Source organism: Helianthus annuus, chromosome 6 (genome assembly GCF_002127325.2).
Source record: "Helianthus annuus cultivar XRQ/B chromosome 6, HanXRQr2.0-SUNRISE, whole genome shotgun sequence".
Taxonomy (NCBI): Eukaryota; Viridiplantae; Streptophyta; class Magnoliopsida; order Asterales; family Asteraceae; genus Helianthus; species Helianthus annuus.
The window spans coordinates 98,161,405-98,189,381 of record NC_035438.2 but is presented as its reverse complement, the minus strand read 5'-3'; the positions used below and the strand labels follow the sequence as shown (position 1 = coordinate 98,189,381).

The 27,977-nt window shown below is 39.5% G+C and overlaps 2 protein-coding genes and 1 pseudogene across 2 annotated transcripts; all 3 read left to right on the top strand.

The window, feature by feature from the left end:
- Window positions 1–3,197: 3,197 nt before the first annotated feature.
- LOC110865687 (ribosome biogenesis regulatory protein homolog) lies at window positions 3,198–6,848 on the top strand. The gene is made up of 8 exons (XM_022115010.2): window positions 3,198–3,350; window positions 4,317–4,467; window positions 5,310–5,361; window positions 5,456–5,584; window positions 5,783–5,900; window positions 6,016–6,199; window positions 6,288–6,401; window positions 6,508–6,848. The coding sequence occupies exons 1-8, from the start codon at window positions 3,268–3,270 to the stop codon at window positions 6,655–6,657; spliced, it is 981 nt and encodes a 326-aa protein (XP_021970702.1). The 5' UTR covers window positions 3,198–3,267; the 3' UTR covers window positions 6,658–6,848.
- Window positions 6,849–7,946: 1,098 nt separating this feature from the next.
- LOC118479606 lies at window positions 7,947–10,034 on the top strand. The gene is made up of 4 exons (XM_035974213.1): window positions 7,947–8,055; window positions 8,267–8,357; window positions 8,516–8,732; window positions 9,885–10,034. The coding sequence occupies exons 1-4, from the start codon at window positions 7,947–7,949 to the stop codon at window positions 10,032–10,034; spliced, it is 567 nt and encodes a 188-aa protein (XP_035830106.1).
- A 3,239-nt stretch (window positions 10,035–13,273) lies between these two features.
- LOC110944892 lies at window positions 13,274–14,331 on the top strand (annotated as a pseudogene).
- Window positions 14,332–27,977: the final 13,646 nt, after the last annotated feature.

Sequence of the window (27,977 nt, the reverse complement as noted above, 5' to 3'; positions counted from 1 at the left end):
AGTTTGCAAGTTGAATAAATCCATTTAAGGATTGAAACAAGCATCTCGAAGCTGGAATCTTCGTTTTGATCAGAAAATCAAACAATTTGGTTTTATCAAAAACGAAGATGAGCCATGTGTTTACAAGAAGGCAAGTGGGAGTTCTATTACTTTTCTAATCCTGTATGTAGATGACATACTTCTCATTGGAAACGATATCCCAATGCTGCAGGATGTTAAATCCTGGCTTGGTAAATGTTTCTCAATGAAGGATCTTGGAGAAGTTGCTTATATTCTAGGAATAAAGATTTATAGAGATAGATCTAAGCGGCTACTTGGACTTAGTCAAAGTACATATATTGATAAGGTCATTCGACGTTTTTCAATGCAAGATTCCAAGAAGGGTCTCTTGCCAATGGCTAGTGGAACCGTACTAAATAGTCATCAGTGTCCCAAATTGGACAAAGATAAAGAGGATATGAAAAAGGTTCCATATGCCTCTGCTATCGGTTCCATCATGTATGCCATGTTATGTACTAGACCGAACGTATCGTTTGCTCTGAGCTTGACTAGCAGATATCAACAAAATCCTGGTAAAAGTCACTGGATTGCTGTGAAAAATATCCTAAAGTACTTAAAAAGAACTAAGGATATGTTTCTGATATTTGGCGGTTTGGAAGAAGAGATGAGAGTAAAGTGTTACACTGATGCAAGCTTCCAAACGGATCGTGATGATTCACGATCTCAGACAGGCTATGTTTTTACTTTAAATGGTGGTGTTATAACTTGGAAGAGTTCTAAGCAAAGCGTGGTGGCCCAGTCGACCACTGAATCAGAATATATAGCGGCTTCAGAAGCTGCTAAGGAGGCTGTTTGGATGAAAAAGTTCATTGCTGATCTCGGAGTTATACCAAGCATACAGAAGCCTATCGAGATATTTTGCGACAATACAGGTGCAATTGCTCAGGCAAAGGAACCAAGGTCGCATCACAGCACGAAGCATATTCTCAGAAAATTCCATTACATACGGGAAGTTTTGGAAAGAGGAGACATCGTAGTAGAGAAAATTGATACTGATCAGAATCTAGCGGACCCGTTTACTAAGCCTATACCTCAAGTGAGACACGAGAAGCATGCTGATTGTATAGGTCTTAGATATGCTAGACAGTGGGCCTGATTTTGTAATTTAGTAATTTGGTGCATTTTGAACTGTAAACAGTATTTTATGTTTATTTGAATTTAATGGTTGAATGTCTTTTAAACTATTATATTTGTGTTCAAATATTAGTACGTTAAGTATCTATGAATATTGTATTCTAAAATGTCCATAGTCTATCAGATTCGTGAGAACCAATCTGGTAAAAGACTATTGTGAATTAGATGGTTGATCCATATAATGGATACTCAAAGTGTTGAGAACCATATTCATTGATATGATTAGTTGAATCATATTGGGCGTAACTCGTTTCAAAATGATCTTCATGGATCTTAGTCATAAGACATTTTGAATAGGTACGATCATTGTATCCTTAGACCTGCGGTGCATACTAGAACTAACTTAAATGGATGGTTGCTCTTTGATTCTATCTAACGCTGTACGTAACTGGCAGTAATAAGGATAGTTTTGGGAATGATCTGAAGTTTAGTGGGAGTTGTTTGTAGCCAAAGGGATCTGTACTTCTATACTTAGAAGAAAAACACTCTGGCGCCTTTCGTTGATTTGAACTGGTGTTAAACGCGTGGCCACGCTCGAACTAGTAATAGTTTGATAAACCACTTACAAATCAGGAACGAAATTAGAAATGGTTGAATAATATATGAGAATGAATTCGATCCATGTCTCATGTTCAACAAGTGTTCAATACAGAGGGATAAATGAGTCGATTACCAGGGCCATAGTATTTGCATAACCATAGGTTTGATTAGTGCAAAGAATTAGTTGACATAAATTTGTCATACCTTGCCGGGGGCAATATGATGCAGCTAGGCACCCACTATTGTCTACATTGAAACTTAATCGGCCAATCGACCAAGTGGGAGATTGTTGGATATAATGTTCAATTGTCAATTATAATTCAATGTTGCCGTCAAGGTACGACCCAAAGAGTTACACTTTGGGCAACGAACATTTAACGGTGTTTTAATCGTTAATCACCGGATCACGAAATAATAAGCGTAAGGAAAGAAACAGGTAATTATTTAGAATAATTACGGAGAGCCGGATTTAATATTATAATTAATTTGTTAATTATAATAAATTATATATATATATATATATATATATATATTGTTAGTTATTAGATAATTAAAAGTAATGAGATTATTGTTATAATTATGAGATAATTATGTGGAGTTGTGATTAGATTACAATTCTAATGTTAGTTTTAAATAAAAGATATACATATTATATCTTTAATTAACTACTTCCAATTTAGTCTCATATATGCATCCATATAGTTAGAATGGATCTCATATACTTGGTAGACCTACCATCGTTGCAAATAAAAAGGGAACAAATAGGTTCTGTTGTTGGCTGGCTTTTTGGTCGAAAAAGAATAAGAAAAATCACAAAAACCAAACTCTCTCATTGGCCTCCTGTGATCTTCAACGATCTTGAAAGTGGAAAAGGATACCCACTTCTTTGTTCTTCTTCGTTGCAAAAGGAAACAAAAGGAAAGAGGAGCTTGAAGTTCTAACTAATCCTAATAAGTTCGTGTTTCTTTAATTACGCGAAAAGGTAAGTAAAGTTTTTGAACTTTATTTTTCTTTAGTTTAAAGGTTTCGTTTGAAATCGTTTCAAACGAACAAATATGATTTCGTGGTCAACGATCATCTAGCGAGATCGTTCGTTGAACCAAGGTGTCTTTCTTGGATGTCACGATCCTTTAATTTTATATAACCTATTTTGATTGTAAAGAGATCACTGGTGGGAACGGTTTAGAACCGAACCTCGTATACACGTTTTCCGCTGCGTTCAGTTTGTTTGACAAATTGACTAAAAATTATTTTCCAATAGTTACACGAAATTTCCAACAGATAGTAATATTAATTAAATTAAAAAAATCAAGAATTCAAAATTCAAATTCAAATTCAAATTCAAAATTCATTTAAAAACCACATAGAAGAAACAATACAAGGGTGCAATTTGTAAAAGTGTATATACTTGAAGGTTTCATCAACACTAATGACTAAAGTAGAGGACTTGAATATGAATCTTTGGTTCAAAAACCTAATTTCGCAAACCCTTCAAAATCACCGCCGAACACCCAAAACCCTACAGCAGCAGAGATGGGGGAAGAACACCAAATCGACCTCGGCAATCTCACGGCATTCGATCCTCACCACCAATTTTCATCTCTTCCTGATAACAGGTTAGGCTTATTCTGCTGATCACTGTGAATGATGATAATTCTTGTTCATGATGAATGTAATGAAAGCAGTTAGACTGTTATTGAAATAAAATTGGGGAAGAAATTAGGTTTAAAATGAATGTCATCAGTGCTAAGATTAGTGAGTTTTGGCTGTTTGAAAATGTTGTTTTACTGTTGAAGCTATTGCATGGTTGCAACTCATTTGATTTTGGTCATCTGGAAGTAAACTTTTAAATTTTACTTCTATAGGGTTAGGGTTCAGCTTTGATGTGTAAAGTTGGTTGCTTTTAAGTAATGTTAGCATATAATTGTTCAAAGTTTGGTATTCGCTTATGCGTTTTAGTTTGATTTTTCAATTTTTACTAATTGGTTTTGGCAAGAAAGCTTGTTTTTAATTTGGGTATTAACAGTTATTCTTTTAACTATAACTACTTAGTTAAGAGTTTACTGCATAGTATTTCAAATACAATTATGGAGACTTTTAGGGATGAGCTCGGTACCGAAAATCCCCAAAAGTAGGTACCGTTACTGGTACCGAATATACACGGCTCATCGTCTCAGACTTTTGTCAAACACTCAAACCGGCAAGTTTTTTTAAGTGTACCCAACTTTTGTTGAAGTGGAATGCTTTTCACATGGTTGCTTAGGTAAAGCTTTTATAAATCTCAATTGTAGGCAGTACTTTAAAAAGACTACTATGAGACTTAATCTACTGGAAATAATTTACTTAGTAAGTTGTTAGATATGTGTCCTGCATTGCTTTAAGAACTATTTAAACAAAGAAGAACATTATTTTTCTCAAGTAGTTGGGTTTGGAAATTGTCCCGTGGAATTCACTTTTATGTCGATACACGACAATGTTACTAGTTTTTATCAAAAAGGTTTTTGGTTTTGTAAGATATGGTGCATTTTTTTAGTTATATATTGTGCTTATTTCATGGTATACTGTTTACATGGTTAATATAGGGAGGATCTTGTGAAGGAGTGCATAGCACATGGTACGAAGTTAATTCAGGCAGTTGCTGATGCTCTTTTTAACTTGCCTTCTACTGAAGATGCATCTGGCCCAGTTGTCCCTCTACCACCACCATCCACAAAATTGCCAAGAGAAAAGCCTGTATGTTTTGTCTTCCTGTTTTCTTACATTATATACATTAAAAATGTGCATAAAATTCTTTATCTTTTTCGGTAAAAGTTGGTTGTAGTTTGTTTGTCTTTTCAAGCTTACCCACCGCCATTTTCTTTTTTGTTATTTTGCCCTTAATTTCATATAAGTAACTCAATCTTTCAATAATCTTTATCCAACTCAATGAGATGGCGTTTTTATATAAATTGTGAACTTTAGAACTTTCTGATGCATTGCTTATTTGTTTACTTCAGTGTGTTCTACTTAATGGTACCTTTTATATTTTTTTTTGGTTAGTAAATATGAAGGTTTGAATCAAGGACAACTTGCCCGTGCTTGTGTGCTCAATATTTTATTTTGATTTTTTTTATAGCAGTCATTAAATGATCTTTTTTAAAAACTCTAAACATGATTTCTTTAAGTATATTTTGATAAGAAAAGACTGCTTTTTTAAAGATCTGTATCTTCATTGCATTTAGAAATCTTTTAGAGGATAAAGATTCAGGAGCTTTGATCAAACAACATGCTTGTTGATTTTAAAGGTCACTAGCAGTGCACTGTGTGTACATGCTAGGTGGTTATTGTTTGTGGTCAAAAGGCTTTTGGTATCTCACATGCACTAATAATATTTTGTATTTCATTACTGCATTCATAAGATCACCTTTTGCAATTAGATATTTTGTTTTTATGTATTTTATTAAAATAAAAAGAAAAAAATGTGTAAAGAAGTTTAGCATTTTTGCTCTATTTCCACCCATTGCCATCTACTTATTAAATTCTTTCATTTTCTTCTTATTTTTTTTGTTTCATGTAAGATCATTTTTTTTTTGCAGCTGCCAAAGCCTAAACCGCCAACAAAGTGGGAGCTTTTTGCCAAGAAGAAAGGTGAGTACATAACAACCTAAACTTTGTTGTTATTGGGAACATGGCCTTTATTTGAGGATCGTTAATTGTGTTGATCTGTTGGCCTTTTATACAGGCATCCAAAACAAAAAGAGAGACAAGCTTGTCTTTGATGAACAAACTGGCTCTTGGAAGCGTCGCTATGGTTATGATCGAGTAAATGATGACAATGACATTCCAATTATTGAGGCAAAAATGACCGATGGTAATTATTTATCCTTTTTAGAGTTTAGTCAATGTATGCCTAGTGTTCGTTACTTTGGTACATAAAATGTATTAGAAAACTTACATTGTATATAAAAGGAATATTATTGAAAGACCGTACATCTGTGTGAACCTAATTTGGGAAGTATGAGGTTTATTTTTTGAAAATCTGAAGTGGAATTGTTATGGATGTTTGCAGAGCCAGGGGTCGATCCTTTTGCCAAGAGACGGTCAGATAAAAAGGAGCGAGTCAATAAACAAGAGAAGAACCGTTTGTATAATCTGAAAGAGGCTGCAAAAGTTGGTGCTTTGCCAAGGTCTTATGTTATTTCTTTCGTACTTTTATATCAACAGGCAGTCATGAACACAGTATTACATCTAGTTATTATCTGTGGCATACATCTCATTAGCCCTCTGGGGTCTGTTTGGCAGTCATGTTCAACTTGCTGCAACAGCATTGCCTATAACCGGGACCCAAACCGCACCAAGAAAGGTTAGCAAGGATGAACTACAGAATGTAGCAGGAATGGCGGCAACTTCGACTGCCAGCGGTGGTAAATTCGACAAAAAGTTGGCTGGTGAAAAACCACCCAAACATGAAAAGAAATACAGGAAGGTGTGTAAAACGGATGCCCAAATCTTTACCTTATGACGTATTTAATCCAAAGTGTTTTATCTTCACGATCACTTTCTTCATCTTTCAGTTCTTGCCTGTTGTCGAAGGATCGGGAATGGGTTCCTTAGAGAAGCAACAATCTGACAAGATTCTCAACAAGTTAATGGCCAAGAATTCTCATGAAATTTTCAACGTTGGAAAGGTAAAATGAGATTTAAACATTTTTTCAGCATTTTGTCACCTTCTAAAGGTAGCAAATTTTTGACGCTTTTATGTTTTATTTTTTACTGTTTGTCATCTTGAAATAGGCTGTTGACATGTACAATGCGAAGAGCGACAAAAAACGAAGAAATCAGCAAGGGAAGTCTTCATCAACATCGAGTAAGTTGAAAGTGAAGAAGAGCCCGTATAAAAACGCATCAAAGAAGAAACCTACGAGTAAAGGAAAATCAAAGTGAAAGCATGTCTACAGTTTTGTTGAAAGATCTAAAAATGTTTCAGTCAGGTACAATGCCAATCGGGAAAACAAGTAGTGCGTGTTTTTGTACTTGTAGTGGAATTATTTATTTATATTTCCACCATTTTATGCACTCCGTCATTTAATGCATGTAACCATAGTTATCTTATCTCAGTAGGATTTATGAGTTTACTCGTGCATGTTGGGTCAATACACCTGATGAGTTAACTTGGATGTATCAACGCCATAGAAAGTCTAGGTTTGACAATATTACAAAAGTAGGTTCTCATATGTAGGCCTGTAAATGAACCGAACGAACACGAACATAGGCATGTCTATGTTCGTGTTTGTTCATTTAACTTTAACCGATCATGAACACAAACATATAATCGAACACGTCTTTTTGTTCGTGTTCGTTCATTAAAAAATCAGGCATGTTCGTGTTCGTTTATGTTCGTTCACTTAAAGCCTAAACGAACAGTTCACGAACATAAACAAAAAAAAATTAATCGAACATATTGGAATAAAACATAAAAAAACATAAATTAACATGATTGAACAAACATAAACGAACACAAATAAACGTAATTGAACAAATATAAACAAACACAATTTAAGAACACAAACAAACAAGTCTAATATATAAGAGTTCATCCGAAAACACATATAAATTAGGGTTCATAGATACTAAAATGAAGTTTTTTTATATAAATTAAGTGATCATCTAAGAAAAATTTTAAAATTCTATTTTTTATTACTAGAAAACTCAATTACTAATAGTTGTATTTATATAAATAGTTAGAAAACCTAATATTAATATAAATATAACTATTTATGTATTTACTATATTTTAAGGAACGTAAATAAACGGACATAAACAAACGTTCACAAACACAAATAAACGAACATAAACGAACGTTCACGAACATAAATGAACGAGCACAAGGTGTGTTCATGCTCGTTCATTTGATTAAACGAACTTTTTTTTTTGTTCGTGTTCGTTCGTTTATTGAATAAACAGACATAAACAAACGTTCACGAACATAAATGAACGAGCACAAGGTGTGTTCATGCTCATTCATTTAATTAAACAAACAAATTTTTTTGTTCGTGTTCGTTCGTTTATTAAATAAGCGAACACAAACGAACTTCCCGCTGAACAAGTTCATGAACAGTTCACGAACGTTCAGTTCGTTTACAAGCCTATCAATCTAGATAGAGTTTTTGATGCTAATTGGTTGTTTGGTAATTGGTGCTCTCGGATGCATTTATGCTTCTTTTGTAAACAATATGGAAATGTTATCTTCTTTTTATGGAAATGTAGCTCGTGAGGTAGGGGGTGTGAGAAAGAACACTGTAGTGATTGATGATGTAGAAAAATATATGGCATCCGTTGCTGGTAACACTACTAGAAAAATGCTACTATTTCTACCAAACTTTTCTACGCATTTCCTACAACCCGTTTTCGTGGAAAATCCGTGGGTAACTGATTTCCTACGGAAATTGACGTGGGCATAACAACAATTTTCTAGTAGTGTGATCAGAAGAGTATTCAATAAAGGATGATAATTTGGAGATTCAGTGTATTGTATTGTATTGAACTGTACTAGTAAGAAGAAATCAAATTCCATTGCTTGGTGATGATGTGACTAAGGATGAAGAAAATGATGTCAGTGATGAAGAAGATTCTTCTATAATAAAGTACTCCGGTAAAAAGAAGACATTCAAGAAGAAATAGAATATCACCACTGATGTCCCAAAAACTTCCAAAAATAAAAAGATAAGTGAAACAAGAGTCCAACAAAAAGATGACCTTGACAAAAATCTTGGTGTAGCTCCAATCATGTGTGCCGATGTAGAACCACCACAAGAGGAGAAGGTTCAACTCCCGTTGCAGATGAAAAGGCGGTAGAATCTGCAGTTGCTAAAAAGAAGAAAACTGAGAAAGGAAATGAAAAGAAGGCTGTAGTTGTAGAAGAGAAACTAGTAGAATCGAATTGTGAAGTACATGATAAAAAGGTTCCAAAACATGTTAGAGAGATTCAAGAGAGGCTTGCTGTGACAACTGTGCCTACAGTTATCACTAACCAATCCCGAACAATTTCGTAAGCAATAAAAATTTGTATTTTAGTTATTGGATTGTGTAATTATCTATGATATTTGCACAATATCAATCCTTGTTCAATTTCAAACCCTTAAACATTTTCTGGAAAGTTATACGCAAACTGTTACGTAAACGTAATCAGTTTAATGCGACATACACTCCGAAACCGGAACAGTGACATAAGCTAAACATACCTAAATAACCTTTACATAACTTAGTAATAATTTTTGGAGGGTTTGGTATGGCAAGAACAAGTTTATTCGATCACAGGGACTATTTAGGACAAACTACAAAAGTCTGCCAATTCGCGTAGCGACGTACATTCCGGAACAATGACATAAGCTAAACATACCTTAAATACCCTTTACATAACTTAGAAATAAGTTTTGAGGGGTTCGGTTTGTGAAAAATAAGCTTATTGGGTCACAGGGGCTAAAAGCGTCAAAACTGTAAAAGTATGCAAATTCGCGCATATTCTGCGTTCTGACCATATCCGGACATCCAAAAATTTTTGTAATCACAAAAATATTATATTTTAGTGATGGGAATGCAAAAATACCATTCATTGCGTAATTTGGATCGTTTTCGCGTCCGTTCGAACTTTCGTCGTAATTAAGCGCAAAACGCGGCCGTACGACCGAACGAACCAACATCCATGATATTTCCAAGCATATTTCAAGTCCCCTATGCTTTAACATCCTTGAAGAGCCTTAAAAATGGGTTAACGGGGGTTACGGGGGTTAAAAGTTGTGTGGTAGCTTGGTTTTCTCTAGTGGAGCCATTGCGATCTCTCTAACACAAGTTGATTTCTCAGCCACGCCTGCTGGTCTGTAGCTTAAGCTAAAGTCATGCTCTCACTTCTGACTTGTACGCCGCGTACGCGCGAGGCTAGTACGCTTCATGACACGGTGGGAGTCTGCTGAATACACTTGTGGTATCTTCTTCTTTGTACGATGGATCATACTCGTCTGACATTCCTTCGAACTCATCTGTCATCCTGCACGGACCTAGACGGTCGCGCCTTGGCGTGCGTCCTCTTGTCGAGTGTGATATTTTTTTCTAAAGGTAATAGCAAATTTTGACGCCTTTATGTTTTATTTTTTCTGTTTGTCATTTTGAAATAGGCTGTTGACATGTACAATGCGAAGAGCGACAAAAAACGAAGAAACCAGCAAGGGAAGTCTTCATCAACATCGAGTAAGTTGAAAGTGAAAAAGAGCCCGTATAAAACCACATCAAAGAAGAAACCTACGAGTAAAGGAAAATCAAAGTGAAAGCATGTCTACAGTTTTGTTGAAAGATCTAAAAATGTTTCAGTCAGGTACTACAATGCCAATCGGGAAAACAAGTAGTGCGTGTTTTTGTACTTGTAGTGGAATTATTTATTTATATTTCCACCATTTTATGCACTCCGTTATTTAATGCATGTAACCATAGTTATCTCAGTAGGATTTATGAGTTTACTCGTGCATGTTGGGTCAATACACCTGAAGAGTTAACTTGGATGTATTAACGCCAAAGCAAGTCTTGGTCTAGGTTTGACAATATTACAAAAGTAGGTTCCCATATGCTTCAGCTTTTGGATCTATCATGTATGTCATGTTTTGACCTATTGTTTCCTTCTCATGAGTAGAGATATTAGCGAGACTCGGACTCACCTGACAGCTTTCGGATCTATCATGTATGTCATGTTTTGACCTACTGTTTCCTTCTCATGAGTAGAGATATTAGCGAGACTCGGACTCACCTGACAGCTTTCGGATCTATCATGTATGTCATGTTTTATACTAGTAAGTATACCATCTTCCTCATCTGATCCCAAGGCTTTACCCTCTACTTTGATTGCGAGATTGTGTAATTAGGGTATCTGTAACTTTTTTGAGTGTTCTCTCTAAGATTCATGGTACGCTAGGAACAATTTTATTCTTCGCATTCTTCAATTACTAAGAATCACGAATTAGCTAAATGTTATGCATGTCTGTTCCCCATTTTCCTACTCTAAACTCTGCTCAATATAATCTCTAATTTGGGACCAACACTTTGATCACTGGAAGCTTTATACAATCCATTCTTTGTACTCAAATCTAGATATCATGTAACACTGGAAGCTTTACGCCCCGCTTACGGTATGCTAATATAATGTATATATGCGTGTGCGCTCGGGGGCAAAAGTGAAAGTGCACTAATTTAACGTTATTTTACTAATCTCGTGAAAATAACGTTAAAAGAGGGGGATGGTTAATCATGCATCATGTGATGGCGTTGATAGCTGAAAGACAAGGGGGTACATACACTATTCGGCGTTTGTCTCAATTGTTGAGTGTTATGTGCCTTATGTCCAAGGCTTGATATAAAACTACTATCGAGCCGGAGGTCTCATTGGAAGCAGCCTCTCTATTCCTATGAGGAGAGGTAAGGCTGTATATATCTCACCTTCTTCAGACCCTACCTTAGCTTTGCTATTGGTGGGATATACTGAGTATGATGATGATGTAACACTAGAATGAACATTTATCAACTTATATCGACGTGCTAGGTTCTTTGATCTACGCTCGCTTTTTATGTCTTTGGTTGTGTTAAAGAGGGATCAAAAGTAAGTTTGTTTTTACCATTCCAACATTATGAATTTTCTAACCAAAAAGGTAGCAACATCTTTTGCCATGGTCTTTTGAGTCAATAATGCCTTTACTTTCTTCTAACTCATCATTCTCACTGCCACTGTTTTTTGGAATCTGGTGTAAGTGAGTTCTTCACGTTGGCTTTATTGCTTGAAGATATGTATGATGTACTAGAGCCTAGAGGCTTAACTGGCTCTTTCATAGACTGAATAGACTCATTGTCTTAATTTTGTCAATTATTTTAGAATAATGATAAGATTCTCCCAATAATCAGGAAGATAATTCATAAGTTGTCGACAAGAATGTCCGCACTCTTCATGACATTTATTGTTTTCGTTGAATTACTAAGTTGATCTACGACCTGCGCGTTGCAACGAACTTGTCAAACGGGAAAAAAAGACGACGTAAAAATGTTGAACGACACACACATTGCGCCGTGTTAATTCTCAAATTTTAAACGGAATGTAAAACGAAAAAACTGCGTAAGATGAAAAGTGTAGGGGACCAAAGTTGAAAGAACAAAAACTGTGAGGTTAAATTGCAAAAGATAAAAGTTTTGATGTTATAAGTAAAAAAAAAAAAAACAAATAGTTTTGGGTTAATAATGAAAAAACAATTTTTTTTTTTAAAACCTCCAAAGCATGAGGTACATACCTCTATGTACACAAATGTTGTAACTTTAGAGTACGTAAATATGAAGAACAGAGAGACTCACTAAATAAATTATAGAGGGTATGTATATCCTTCACCCTAACACACGTGATTAATGCACCTAGTGATTAAGAGGTGTACTTTGTAACTAAAAGGTTGAGAGTTTAAATCCTATAAGTTGCAAGAATGAATTGTTTATCCAAGTAACTAGGTTTTTACCCGGGATTGCTTCCCGGGCTCGGGAAACTTAGTTATATTAATTACTATTTGTTACTAATACGACCACATTACATCAACCATTTCATTCGATTCAACAACAATGTCTTCAAATCACCGGATTAGATCATGAACACATATTAGAGGTCAAACAAAAGCACAACATGACCACATGAATAATATCATTTCCACTTTTACTTCAATGCACTTACATGATAGGGTGATTTGGGATTTTGTAAAAATGTTTGTTTTTGTACTTCTTTACAAAATAAGATGTTGACCGAAATTCAAACAGATGTTGACCAAAATTCAATAAGATGTTGAGCATAAACACTGATTCTATAACAACTGACACTACAGACACTGATTATTTTCAAACTACTGATACATAAATACTGATTCTTCATTCCACTGTGGTAATCTAAGCACTGATGTTGAGCATCGGTGCTTTCTTCAAAGGGTGATCAGACCTTGAATGGACAATGCTTTGATCTTCAGCAGTGCTCGGATCCCATCAATAGTTTGAGCTTCAATCTTTATGCTTCATCAGTGCTTTGACTTAATAGTTGTTTACAAGACCAGTACTTAGAGTATATCAGATGTTGGAGCCACTGTCAAGGGGAAAGCTTAGTGTAAACACTGCTTATTGTGGATCTTGTTGTACTGAACCAGTTTTGGCTTTTATCATCTGTTCCTTTGTAGGGTTCAATCCCAACAATCTCCCCTGGAACAGATGATGCCAAAATCATTCATTATTGAAAATCTTTATTACCTCATCAACAGTTCCCTGACTTGTCCTTTTAATTGTAATTCAAAGTCAATGGAACTTGTATTATCCTCATCCCTGCACAGTATAAGCTCAAGGAGATCTTGTAGATCTTCAATACCAAGGCCAAGTGCTTGTTCCCTTGATATGTACTTCACTTCACCATTAGATCTGAGCAGAGTCAATACGTGGGTCTTTTGATCAGACATCCACTTTAGTATTTTTGAATCCAATGGGTTTCTTGGGAGATTCTTATTTATAGATGAGTTTGAAGATGGTGGTCTGCTCAGCACTTTCTTGGAAGCGTCGCCATGGTTATGATCGAGTAAATGAAGACAATGACATTCCAATTATTGAGGCAAAAATGACAGATGGTAATTATTTATCCTTTTGAACCTAATTTGGGAAGTATGAGGTTTATTTTTTGAAAATCTGAACTCTGAAGTGGAATTGTTATGGATTTTTGCAGAGCCAGGAGTCGATCCTTTTGCCAAGAGACGGTCAGATAAAAAGGAGCGAGTCAATAAACAAGAGAAGAACCGTTTGCATAATCTGAAAGAGGCTGCAAAAGTTGGTGCTTTGCCAAGGTCTTATGTTATTTCTTTCGTACTTTTATATCAACAGGCAGTCATGAACACAGTATTACATCTAATTATTATGTGGCATACATCTCATTAGCCCTCTGGGGTCTGTTTGGCAGTCATGTTCAACTTGCTGCAACGGCATTGCCTATAACCGGGACCCAAACCGCACCAAGAAAGGTTAGCAAGGATGAACTACAAAATGTAGCAGGAATGGCGGCAACATCGACTGCCAGTGGTGGTGAATTCGACAAAAAGTTGGCCGGTGAAAAACAACCCAAACATGAAAAGAAATACAGGAAGGTGTGCAAAACAGATACCCAAATCTTTACCTTATGACGTATTTAATCCAAAGTGTTTTATCTTCACCATCACTTTCTTCCTCTTTCAGTTCTTGCCTGTTGTCGAAGGATCGGGAATGGGTTCCTTAGAGAAGCAACAATCTGACAAGATTCTCAACAAGTTAATGGCCAAGAATTCTCATGAAATTTTCAACGTTGGAAAGGTAATGAGATTTAAACATTTTTTCAGCATTTTGTCACCATCTAAAGGTAGCAAATTTTGACGCCTTTATGTCTTATTTTTTACTGTTTGTCATCTTGAAATAGGCTGTTGACATGTACAATGCGAAGAGCGACAAGGGAAGTCTTCATCAACATCGAGTAAGTTGAAAGTGAAGAAGAGCCCGTATAAAAACGCATCAAAGAAGAAACCTACGAGTAAAGGAAAATCAAAGTGAAAGTGAAAGCATGTCTACAGTTTTGTTGAAAGATCTAAAAATGTTTCAGTCAGGTACAATGCCAATCGGGAAAACAAGTCGCGTGTGTTTTTGTACTCGTAGTGGAATTATCTATCTATATTTCCACCATTTTATGCACTCCATCATTTAATGCATGTAACCATAGTTATCTCAGTAGGATTTATGAGTTTACTCGTGCATGTTGAGTCAATACACCTGAAGAGTTAACTTGGATGTATTAACGCCATAGCAAGTCTTGATGTAGGTTTGACAATATTACAAAAGTAGGTACTCATATGCTTCAGCTTTCGGATCTATCATGTATGTCATGTTTTATACGAGACCTATTGTTTCCTTCTCATGAGTAGAGATATTAGCGAGACTTGGACTCACCTGACAACTATTGAGAACGTAGTTAAAGATATGAATATACTAGTAAGTATACCATCTTCCTCATCTGATCCCAAGGCTTTACCCTCTACTTTGATTGCGAGATTGTGTAATTAGGGTACCTGTAACTTTTTATAGTGTTCTCTAAGATTCATGGTACGCTAGGAACAATTTTATTCTTCGCATTCTTCATTTACTAAGAATCACGAATTAGCTAAATGTTATGCATGTCTGTTCCCCATTTTCCTACTCTAATCTCTGCTCAATATAATCTCTAATTTGGGACCAACACTTTGATCACTGGAAGCTTTATACAATCCATTCTTTGTACTCAAATCTAGATATCATGCAACACTGGAAGATTTACTCCCCGCTTGCGGTATGCTCATATAATGTATATATGCGTGCGCGCTCGGGGGGCAAAACTGAAAGTGTACTAATTTAACGTTATTTTACTAATTTCGTGAAAATAACGTTAAAAGTGTCACACCCCCAAAATCCACACGCGGAGTACCACCGCTTGGAGGCGTGACATGACCAGGATCAAGCCACCAATCATATCGAACACAGCATTTAATAATAAAAATAGATAATGTAATTCATCACGACATGATTGATGTTCAAAACCAAACTCTGTTTAAGTAGCGGAAGCATGTAAATAAACCCAACATAGTTAACAGTTTAAAATGTCATAAATGTTTAGCAAGCATTCACTAATCCTTGTCCACAACGACCTGCTCCTCCTTGTGCAAGCTCCAGAAGTACCTAAGGTCCTGCAAGGCATGCAGCAGAGAGTCAACAACTAGTTGAGCGAGTTCACAGTTAATAGTATAGTGTGAGTAGTAGTAAGTTCGTTCGTTATATCATATATCATATTTCCATCGCGGCCTCCCAGGCAGGTATGCGAAGATGTTAGGGGATGTTTCTCCCAAGTATTCTAGACTAGGTTTATTTGTATCGCGGCCTACCAGGCAGGTGTGCGAAGATTGGTACATTCCAGTTCGCGGCCTTCCTAAGGCAGGTGTGCGAAGACAGTCGTAATATCGCGGCCAACCCTTGGCAGGTGTGCGAAGATCAGTTCAGTAAGTGTTACTAGTCTAGTCGTATCGTATCGTTAGGTTCTATCAGCTGAGTATGTACAGTAATTCAACAAATCCCATTCCCACCCGGGAACCCCATGCCTTGGCTGTGTGAACTCACCTTGGGTTGCTCGGCAGATACACAAAAGAAAAGGGTTCTTGAACTAGGGTTGGTCAACCACGTCCTAACAGGGTTACCATACGAGTCAGATCTTGACTTAAATAATACACGTTTGTTTCATACAAGTTAACACGTTACTAACACGTATTGATCATGGCAAACCACGTAGCAATCATAACATAACATTCTCAACTTGTGCGACTCGGATGGTTAGGCCATTGAGCTTGTGCGAGCCCAACCATCTTGTGCGATCTAAGTGTCTAAGCCCAAACTATACCCGGCCCAACATATAAGTGAACAGTCTAACATATCCGGCCCAAACAAATAACATAAGTGGTTAACTAAGTAACCGGCCCAACTATCATACAGACACGTAACACATTTCGGCCCAAATAAAAACACATAAGTGACTTGTGCGGTCTGAATTGGGTTGTGCGATCCGACAACCTTGTGCGACTGGGAACTCCTTGTGCGGTCAAGTCATCTTGTGCGACCGGATGACTTGTGTGATCCGGAGTCTTGTGCGAATGGTCTCTTGTGCGATCAAGAGGCCTTGTGCGGTTGTTTAAACATTCCGGATTTCTTGCCAATTCGGTTACAATCAATTTAATCAGTTTCCTTTTTACACTTATCAATTAACAAGTTTCCAACTAATCAGTTAGCATAATATCGATCAAACAGTGTAATCAAACATCTAATCCATATGAACCCTAGTACCATGCCTATGAACAATATCTATCAATTCTATGAACATGTAGCCGAGACTATCAACATACCTCGATTCACTTAGCACATAAACAAGTTACAATCCGAATCTTATAACATAACAACGGATTACATCTAGCTTCAACCGATTCATATGAACACGTATGGCCGATTCAAATCATTCAGATTACATACATCAAGAACAATCCGATTAGCATGAACATGAGCAATAATACCTATGAATCATAACATTAATCAAGCATGAACACAACCATAAACACACTAACCGATTGAGAGGGTGATCCGATTCAAGATATGATCTTCGAGAGGGAGGAATTCTTGGCTGCCTTCGGTTTGCGAAAGAGAGAGGGAAAGGAGAGCTAGGGTTTTGTGACTTGTGTGTGTTATGTTTTGCAACAAATGAGAAAACAAGTCCCTAGAGAGTGTTTGTTTGCGTAAGGGGAGTGGGCCGAGCCCAACTCGGCTGCCCTATGGTGTCCGATTACAAGGTGTGGCCCAAATGGGCTTGTGCGATCAATTCGTGTTGTGCGGTTCGGGCCTTTAAATATACACACACATTACATAACACAATGCACATAGTCATAACAATCATTAAATAATATATTTCACATAAGCACGTAGCGTTACAAGATAGGTCTAAAGTACGAGTTGTCACATTATCCCCAACTAAAAAGAAATTTCGTCCCGAAATTTGGTACGCACTCACTGAGGAAGCTAGGTAAGTTGTATTGTTCACTGGTTTTCCTGGGGTGTCACATCCTCCCCCCGTTGATCTGGAATTTCGTCCCGAAATTCCGCAGTAGTAGCTTCAGCCTCAGTAGTGGTTGCATTGGTTCCGAATAACTGGGGGTACTTTTCTGTCATCTGGTCTTCGCGTTCCCAGGTGTACTCTGGGCCACGTCGGGAGTTCCAATGAACTCGAACAAGAGGGATTCTCTTGTGTTTGAGGACCTTAACATCCCGGTCCATGATTTCAACTGGTTCCTCGACGAACTGCAACCGCTCGTCGATAGTGAGTTCCTTAAAAGGAACTATGAGGGTCTCATCTGATAGGCACTTCTTCAGATTCGACACGTGAAATACATTGTGAACTGCACCGAGTTCAGCTGGTAGGTTCAATCGGTAGGCTACTTTGCCTATACTTTCAGTGATTTCGAACGGTCCAACATACCGTGGATTGAGCTTGCCTCGTTTACCAAATCTAACCACACCCTTCCAGGGTGAAACTTTAAGTAATACTCGGTCCCCGACCTGAAATTCCAATGGCTTTCTACGCTTATCCGCGTAGGCTTTCTGACGGTCGCGTGCTGCCGCCATGCGTTGTCGTATCTGTGCAATCTTTTCTGTGGCGTCCACTACAATCTCTGGACCCGTAATCTGACTATCCCCCACCTCTGCCCAACAGAGAGGTGACCGGCATTTACGTCCGTACAATGCCTCGAATGGAGCGGCTTGTATGCTGGTGTGGTAACTGTTATTGTACGAAAACTCCACTAAAGGGAGGTGTTTTTCCTAGCTTTTGCCGAAATCAATAACACATGCCCGAAGCATGTCTTCTAGGGTTTGGATCGTGCGCTCAGACTGCCCATCCATCTGAGGGTGATAAGCTGTGCTCATGTCTAACCGAGAGCCAAAAGCTTTGTGCATCGCTTGCCATAGCTCTGACGTGAATCGTGCATCCCGATCCGAAATGATGGAGGTGGGCACCCCGTGCCTTGAGACAACTTCTTTAAGATAGACGTCTGCGAGAGTGGAGAACTTATCCGTTTCCTTTATAGCCAGGAAGTGTGCAGACTTTGTGAGTCGATCCACGATCACCCATATAGTGTCGTTCTCACGCTGAGATCTAGGTAAGCCTGTAACAAAATCCATGGAAATTTCTTCCCATTTCCATTGCGGTATCTTAGGTTGCTGAAGTAGACCCGCTGGTTTCTGATATTCCACCTTAACCCTTGCACATGTCAAACACTTGCCGACGTAAGTCGCTATGTGGGCCTTCATACTAGGCCACCAGTATGTAGTTCTGATGTCGTGGTACATTTTATCCGACCCTGGATGTACCGAGTAGCGGGACTTGTGAGCTTCATCCATTACCAGCTCGCGTAAACCGCCAAAAAGTGGGACCCAAATACGCCCCGTTACATAGTAGGCGCCGTCTTCCTTTTGTTCCATTCGTTGCCATGAGCCGCGTAAGGCTTCAGCTTTGACGTTTTCGGGTTTTAATGCTTCTATCTGAGCAGTTCGTATCTGTGCAGGAAGACTGGACTGTATAGTGAGCTGCAAAGCTCGTACGCGCCTAGGTAGAGTGTCTTTCCGACTGAGAGCGTCAGCCACCACATTGGTTTTGCCTGGATGATACTTGATGGCGCATTCGTAATCGTTCAGAAGTTCAACCCATCGTCGTTGACGCATGTTCAAATCCTTTTGCTTAAGGATATGCTCGAGACTCCTGTGATCGGTGTAAATCGTGCACCTGGTACCGTACAGGTAGTGTCGCCATATCTTAAGCGCGAAAGCAACAGCTCCCAGCTCTAAATCGTGCGTCGTGTAGTTCCGTTCGTAAATCTTGAGTTGACGTGAAGCGTAAGCAATAACCTTATCCCGCTGCATCAATACACACCCAAGACCCTGTATCGACGCGTCACAATAAACCACAAAGTCGTCCGTGCCCTCTGGCAATGAGAGAATAGGCGCGCTGCAAAGCCTATCCTTTAGGTATTGGAAGGCGGTTTCCTGGGGGCCTCCCCAACGGTAGGTGACACCCTTCTGTGTTAGTAGTGTAAGCGGCTGTGCGATCTTGGAGAAGTCTTTGATGAATCGTCTGTAATAACCTGCCAAACCCAGGAATTGGCGTATTTCCGTTGGTGTACGCGGTGCAGGCCAGTTCCTGATCGAATCTACCTTGGATGGATCGACATGAATCCCATCCCTGTTCACCACATGGCCTAAGAAGTGGACTTCACGAAGCCAAAAGTCGCATTTGGAAAACTTGGCGTACAATTGCTCCTTCCGTAGCAGTTCCAAAATCAATCGTAGATGCTGCTCGTGCTCCTCCTGACTCTTGGAGTAGATCAGAATGTCGTCGATGAAAACTATCACGAACTTGTCTAAGTAGGGTTTGCACACCCTGTTCATCAGATCCATGAACACGGCAGGCGCGTTCGTTAATCCAAATGGCATGACAAGAAACTCGTAGTGACCGTAACGAGTTCTGAAAGCGGTTTTGGAGACGTCCTCCTCGCGGACTCTCAGCTGATGGTACCCAGACCTTAGGTCTATCTTGGAGTAGTAACTCGACCCCTGCAACTGATCGAATAAGTCGTCTATACGCGGAAGAGGATAACGGTTCTTTACCGTCACCTTGTTCAGTTCCCGGTAGTCGATGCACATCCTGAAGGTGCCATCCTTCTTTTTCACAAAAAGTACTGGAGCTCCCCAAGGCGATGAGCTTGGACGAATAAAGCCCTTTTCCAAGAGCTCTTGTAGCTGCTTTGACAGTTCATCCAGTTCGGTTGGGGCTAAACGATACGGTGCGCGGGCTATTGGTGCTGCTCCAGGAGCTAACTCAATCTGGAATTCGACTTGGCGGTGAGGCGGTAAACCGGGTAAATCTTCAGGAAACACCTGAGGGAAGTCACGTACGACTGGAATCTCCTCCAGCTTCTTTTCCTTTGCTGATGCGTCAGTGACAAGTGCCAGAATTGCAGTGTGCCCCTTTCGTAAGCATTTCTGCGCCTTTAAGAAAGAGACGATGCCAACCACAGCACCACTCTTGTCGCCTTGAACTTCGAGAGGTTCCTGACTAGAGCGAGGAATACGAATGATCTTTTCCTTGCATAAAATCTCTGCGTGATGCTGGGACAACCAATCCATACCGATGACAACGTCGAAGCTACCCAAAACTATGGGTATAAGATCAATCGTGAAGGTCTGACCAGCTAAAATGATGCTACAACCCTTGACTACATGTGCAGCTTCTACACTTTTACCATTCGCTAACTCTACGACATGTTTGGTGTTTAGGGGTGTTGGTGTATGTTTTAACAATTTACTCATTTTCAAGGACATATAACTTGTATCAGCACCCGAATCAAATAAGACAGTAACATAAATATCGTCGAGAAGAAACTTACCCATAACCACATTGGGATCATTCACTGCGTCACCCCGACCTAGTACGAATGCACGACCCCTAGCTTCATTCCCATTGTTGTTGTTGTTTCCCCCGTTGTTGTTGTTCCCGTTGCCCTGGTTATTGTTGTTGTTGCGATTCTGGTTCTGGTTCAATTGAGAGCAATCACGTTTGTAGTGGCCTTCAGCCCCACACTGGAAACATCCCCGGTTTCCACGCTGTGGCTGTTGCTGCTGGTTCTGTGGAGCTGGCGGTGGGAGTTGCTGGTTCTGATTTGCAGGCCGTGAGCTTCTACAATCCTTAGCCTCATGACCCGGCTTGAGGCATCTTTGACAACGTTCTCTGCGACACCTTCCACTGTGGTGTTTGTTGCACCTACTACACCATGGGTGAGTTCCCCGATATCCATTCTGCCCCTGACTACCTGATGATTGCTGATTCGGACTCTGGTAGTCATTAGTCTTGCGCTGCTGTGCTTGAGACTGAACAGAAACTGATCCCTTGCTGGAATCCCCCTCCCACTTTCTTTTGTTGTCACTGGGAGTAGCAGAAGTAGTGACAACAGTAGTGGTAGCACTGATGCATTTCGGCAGCTTGTTCTGTTCCACTGCCTGATCGGTGAGTCGATGAGCAAGACGCTGAATGTCTTGAATGTTGTTGAGGTTAGCCGACGTCACGTGGCTCTGAATCTCTGGCGCAAGCCCCTTGAGATACAACTCAATGCGCTTAACTGGAGGGTCCACCATCGTTGGACATAAGATGGCCAGTTCATTTGACCGTTTCGTGTAAGCCTCAATCTCTGACCCCGTCATCTTCAAGTGGTATAGCTCATTCTCCAGCTTGTGAATGACGTCTCGTGTGCAGTACTCACGCTTAATCAATTTCTTGAAATCCTCCCAAGGTGTGGCGTTAGCAGCTGCCAACCCTAGGATCTGTACTTGCGCATTCCACCAGGTGAGCGCAATCCCTTCCAACGTGCCAGTGGCATACTTGACCCTGCGAGCCTCAGGGCATTCGCACATTTCAAATACTGACTCTAGCTTCTCGAACCAATGGAGGAGTCCCACTGCCCCCTCGGTGCCACTGAATGAGCTTGGACGACAGTCCATGAAGTTCTTGAAAGTGCAGACAGGTTGCTGCGCGTGTTGACCTATTGTGTATGAATAGGACGAAGTTAAATACGAGAGTTAATGCAGGATCTAAGGATCCTAGTATGAGTCTATACTGCAGGGTATACTACCTGCTTGAGCAGCTGCAAGTGCCGCAGCAACTTGAGCTTGAACGAGAGCCTCTAACTGGGCTTGAGTCATGTTAATTCGTCCAGACATGATCTTCATTGCAAAAGTAGAGTAAGTGAGAAAGGTTCGCGAGCAGTGCGATGACAGAAAAGTGTAAGCACGTAAGTGTTCTCAGGCAATAGTGTCATGTGTATCTAAGCGTAATACGAGCAAAGTTCTATATAGTTCTAGCATGCAGGTAATGAACATAAACCATATTACCTAGGATGTCGAGTCTTGCACGTGGAGCGAAGCGTCGTTGTGGATCGTTGAGAGCACTGTAGTGGTTATAGTCTGGTTTTAGTAAAAACGTTTTCCCATATTAAAACCAAGTTCTCTATAACCAATGGCTCTGATACCAATCTGTCACACCCCCAAAATCCACACGCGGAGTACCACCGCTTGGAGGCGTGACATGACCAGGATCAAGCCACCAATCATATCGAACACAGCATTTAATAATAAAAATAGATAATGTAATTCATCACGACATGATTGATGTTCAAAACCAAACTCTGTTTAAGTAGCGGAAGCATGTAAATAAACCCAACATAGTTAACAGTTTAAAATGTCATAAATGTTTAGCAAGCATTCACTAATCCTTGTCCACAACGACCTGCTCCTCCTTGTGCAAGCTCCAGAAGTACCTAAGGTCCTGCAAGGCATGCAGCAGAGAGTCAACAACTAGTTGAGCGAGTTCACAGTTAATAGTATAGTGTGAGTAGTAGTAAGTTCGTTCGTTATATCATATATCATATTTCCATCGCGGCCTCCCAGGCAGGTATGCGAAGATGTTAGGGGATGTTTCTCCCAAGTATTCTAGACTAGGTTTATTTGTATCGCGGCCTACCAGGCAGGTGTGCGAAAATTGGTACATTCCAGTTCGCGGCCTTCCTAAGGCAGGTGTGCGAAGACAGTCGTAATATCGCGGCCAACCCTTGGCAGGTGTGCGAAGATCAGTTCAGTAAGTGTTACTAGTCTAGTCGTATCGTATCGTTAGGTTCTATCAGCTGAGTATGTACAGTAATTCAACAAATCCCATTCCCACCCGGGAACCCCATGCCTTGGCTGTGTGAACTCACCTTGGGTTGCTCGGCAGATACACAAAAGAAAAGGGTTCTTGAACTAGGGTTGGTCAACCACGTCCTAACAGGGTTACCATACGAGTCAGGTCTTGACTTAAATAATACACGTTTGTTTCATACAAGTTAACACGTTACTAACACGTATTGATCATGGCAAACCACGTAGCAATCATAACATAACATTCTCAACTTGTGCGACTCGGATGGTTGGGCCATTGAGCTTGTGCGAGCCCAACCATCTTGTGCGATCTAAGTGTCTAAGCCCAAACTATACCCGGCCCAACATATAAGTGAACAGTCTAACATATCCGGCCCAAACAAATAACATAAGTGGTTAACTAAGTAACCGGCCCAACTATCATACAGACACGTAACACATTTCGGCCCAAATAAAAACACATAAGTGACTTGTGCGGTCTGAATTGGGTTGTGCGATCCGACAACCTTGTGCGACTGGGAACTCCTTGTGCGGTCAAGTCATCTTGTGCGACCGGATGACTTGTGTGATCCGGAGTCTTGTGCGAATGGTCTCTTGTGCGATCAAGAGGCCTTGTGCGGCTGTTTAAACATTCCGGATTTCTTGCCAATTCGGTTACAATCAATTTAATCAGTTTCCTTTTTACACTTATCAATTAACAAGTTTCCAACTAATCAGTTAGCATAATATCGATCAAACAGTGTAATCAAACATCTAATCCATATGAACCCTAGTACCATGCCTATGAACAATATCTATCAATTCTATGAACATGTAGCCGAGACTATCAACATACCTCGATTCACTTAGCACATAAACAAGTTACAATCCGAATCTTATAACATAACAACGGATTACATCTAGCTTCAACCGATTCATATGAACACGTATGGCCGATTCAAATCATTCAGATTACATACATCAAGAACAATCCGATTAGCATGAACATGAGCAATAATACCTATGAATCATAACATTAATCAAGCATGAACACAACCATAAACACACTAACCGATTGAGAGGGTGATCCGATTCAAGATATGATCTTCGAGAGGGAGGAATTCTTGGCTGCCTTCGGTTTGCGAAAGAGAGAGGGAAAGGAGAGCTAGGGTTTTGTGACTTGTGTGTGTTATGTTTTGCAACAAATGAGAAAACAAGTCCCTAGAGAGTGTTTGTTTGCATAAGGGGAGTGGGCCGAGCCCAACTCGGCTGCCCTATGGTGTCCGATTACAAGGTGTGGCCCAAATGGGCTTGTGCGATCAATTCGTGTTGTGCGGTTCGGGCCTTTAAATATACACACACATTACATAACACAATGCACATAGTCATAACAATCATTAAATAATATATTTCACATAAGCACGTAGCGTTACAAGATAGGTCTAAAGTACGAGTTGTCACAAAAAGAGGGGGATGATTAATCATGCATCATGTGGTGGCGTTGATAGGTGAAAGACAAGGGGGTACATACACTATTCGGCGTTTGTCTCAATTGCTGAGTGTTATGTGCCTTATGTCCAAGGCTTGATACAAAACTACTATCGAGTCGGGGGTCTCATTGGAAGCAGCCTCTCTATTCTTACGGGTAGAGGTAAGACTGTCTACATCTCACCCTCTTCAGACCCTACCTTAGCTTTGCTATTGGTAGGATATACTCAGTATGATGATGATGATGATGATGATGATGATGATGATGATGATGACGATGACGATGACGATGACGATGATGATGATGATGATGATGATGATGATGTAACACTAGAATGAACATTTATCCACTTATATCGCTATGCTATGTTCTTTGATCTGCACTCACTTTTTATGTCTTTGGCTGTGTTAAAGACTATCGTAGACGGATCAAAAGTAAGTTTGTTTTTACCATTCCAACATTATGAATTTTGAATTTTCTAACCAAAAAGGTAGCAACATCTTTTGCCATGGTCTTTTGAGTCAATAATGCCTTTACTTTTTTCTAACTCATCATTCTCACTGCCATTGTCTTTTGGAATCTAGTGTAAGTGATTTCTTCACGTTGGCTTTATTGCTTGAAGATATGTATGATGTACTAGAGTCTTAATTGGCTCTTTCATAGACTGAATAGACTCATTGTCTTAATTTTGTCAATTATTTTAGAATAATGACAAGATTCTCCCAATAATCAGGAAGATAATTCATAAGTTGTTGACAAGAATGTCCGCACTCTTCATGACGTTTATTGTTTTCGTTGAATTACTAAGTTGATCTAATACCCGCGCGTTGCAACGAACTTGTCAAACGGGAAAAAAAGACGACGTAAAAACGTTGAACGACACAAACGTTGCGCCGTGTTAACTCGCAAAATTTAAACGGAATGTAAAATGAAAAAAATGCGTAAGATGAAAAGTGTAGGGGACCAAAGTTGAAACTAGAAAAACTGTGAAGTTAAATTGCAAAAGATAAAAGTTATGATGTTATAAGTAAAAAAACAAATAGTTTTGGGTTGATAGTGAAAAATCAATTTTTTTGAAAACCTCCAAAGCATGAGGTACATACCTCTATACATAAATGTTGTAAATTTAGAGTACGTAAATATGAAGAACAGAGAGACTCACTAAATAAATTATAGAGGGTATGTATATCCTTCACCCTAACACACGTGATTAATGCACCTAGTGATTAAGAGGTGTACTAAAAGGTTGAGAGTTTAAATCCTATAAGTTGCAAGAATGATTTGTTTATCCAAGTAATTTTTGGAATTGTTAAAAAATAAATAAAATTATACCCTTCATCCTAACAAACATAATGCATCCTCCAAGCATGGATATAGTTCTCGTAGGGTTGGTTTAAAGTTTTAATGGTAGTTTATAGATAAGGGATTCAAGCGGTTTGCACTTCTCCCGTCGGTGGGTAGATCCCGCCCAACTCATGAAGTGTTACTAAGCTTGAACCAGGTTCTCGTAGGATCTATACACTGAACAGAACATAAAATTTACCCAATCACCCTTCTAACCCCCTTCCAGACAATTAATACACTTTATATAGACGGTAAAGACACGAATATGTGAATCAACAACATATGGAGAATGATTAGATAAATTTGCCTTCAATATAAAAAACTAGTTATTAAAGTCATTAATACATACCCAATTAAAAAGTTGCCAAAGATTGGAAATAAAAAAAGAAATACATAAAAGATTTGTCTTCACCAAGTGATATAAGAGTTTAGCAAAGCATGGCCTTTCTTTGACAAAGACTATTACTATCGATCTTGGATCACGAGACTACTATACACACTCTAAGGTGGTGTTTGTTTTTTGCTAGAAGCACTTCAGAACCTCTTATGTCTACGCCGCGCAGACCACGCGCAGACATAAGGGTCTGTAGCTTGTTTGTTTTCTCGCAGACCTTTCATTAAAAAAGGTCTGCGAGACCTCTGCTTCAAACAGACATTGAACCTTGTCTTCTAATGTCTGCACACCTCTTCTGCCTCTTCTCACCTTCTCCTCTTCTCCCTCCAGACACCACCTCCTCTGCCACCACCTTCACCTCCGCCGCCCACCTCCACTCCGCCACCACCTCCCACCCCTGCTCCCCAAATCGTCACCGTCAATCCCCAAATCTGCCAGACACCTCCATCCGCCACCACCTGCACCACCACAACCTCCTCCGACACCTCCACCTCCTCCGACACCTCCATCTCCTCCGACACCTCCATCCGCTGCCACCATCACACCTCCGACATGTTGATCAGTTCTGTTTAAACATAATGGAAAACATGAAAACATACCTTTGATTGCATCAGCACTGGTCAGCAGAGAATCCATATGTAGATGTAGCAATAAGGTTTGACATGATTGTCAGCTTGGTCTGGTTCCTCCTTAGGGTGCAATCTAATGATGGTGATGAAGAAAACCGATAAAGGTAACCGGTATAGGAGAAGAGGCGATTTGATGTTATGAGAGTAATTAGGTTATGTGTCTAACCCTAGAACCTCTACATAAGTCTCCTTATATATGCACTCAGGAGGAAACCCTAATTAGTTAATAAGGGTAATTAGGCCCGTCAACAATTACCAACTAATGATTTAATAGGATTGTTATATCCATATAATGTAAATGATTATAATGGCTACTAGATTAAATATAAAATAAATATATTTAATCTTACACGACACCCATCACCTCCGACACCCATCACCTCCACCTTCAACAATCACCACCTCTGAAATCATAACCACCACCGTCAATCCTACCATCTCTCTCTCTCTCTCTCTCTCTCTCTCTCTCTTCAGAAACCCCCAAATCGAAGCCATGGCTGTCAATCATAACCACCACCGTTCTCTTCTTCCTCGATCTCTCTCTCTCTCTCTCTCTCTCTCTCTTCAGAAACCCCCAAATCGAAGCCATGGTGAAATTAGGGTTTCATTTTTATGTTGGTTGACGGCGGCTGAAGTGGTGGTGTTTGGCTTCGTGGTGGCGGTGGTTGTGGTGGGGGTGGACGGTGGTTGTGCTGGTAGAGGGAGGCAGAGAGATCAGAGAGACGGTGTGTGTTGTGTGTGTGTTTAGTGTGAGAAGATGTTTATATATATATATATATATATATATATATATATATATATATATATATATATATAAAACAAACCCTCTTCTCCTTGCAGACTGCAGACATTTGGTCCACCTCTTCTCCTGCAGATGCCTACAGATGTGGTCCGGAGACTGCAGACCTTTTCCCGCAGAAAAAACAAACAGCACCTAAATGATGGAAGACGGTTGATGGTGTTGTAGTAGTGGTGGAGTGGTGGCAAGTGAGAGAGAAGTGGTTTGCCAAGGGACGGATTGGAATGAAACAAAGCACCCCTATTTATAGCTGAAAACAGAACG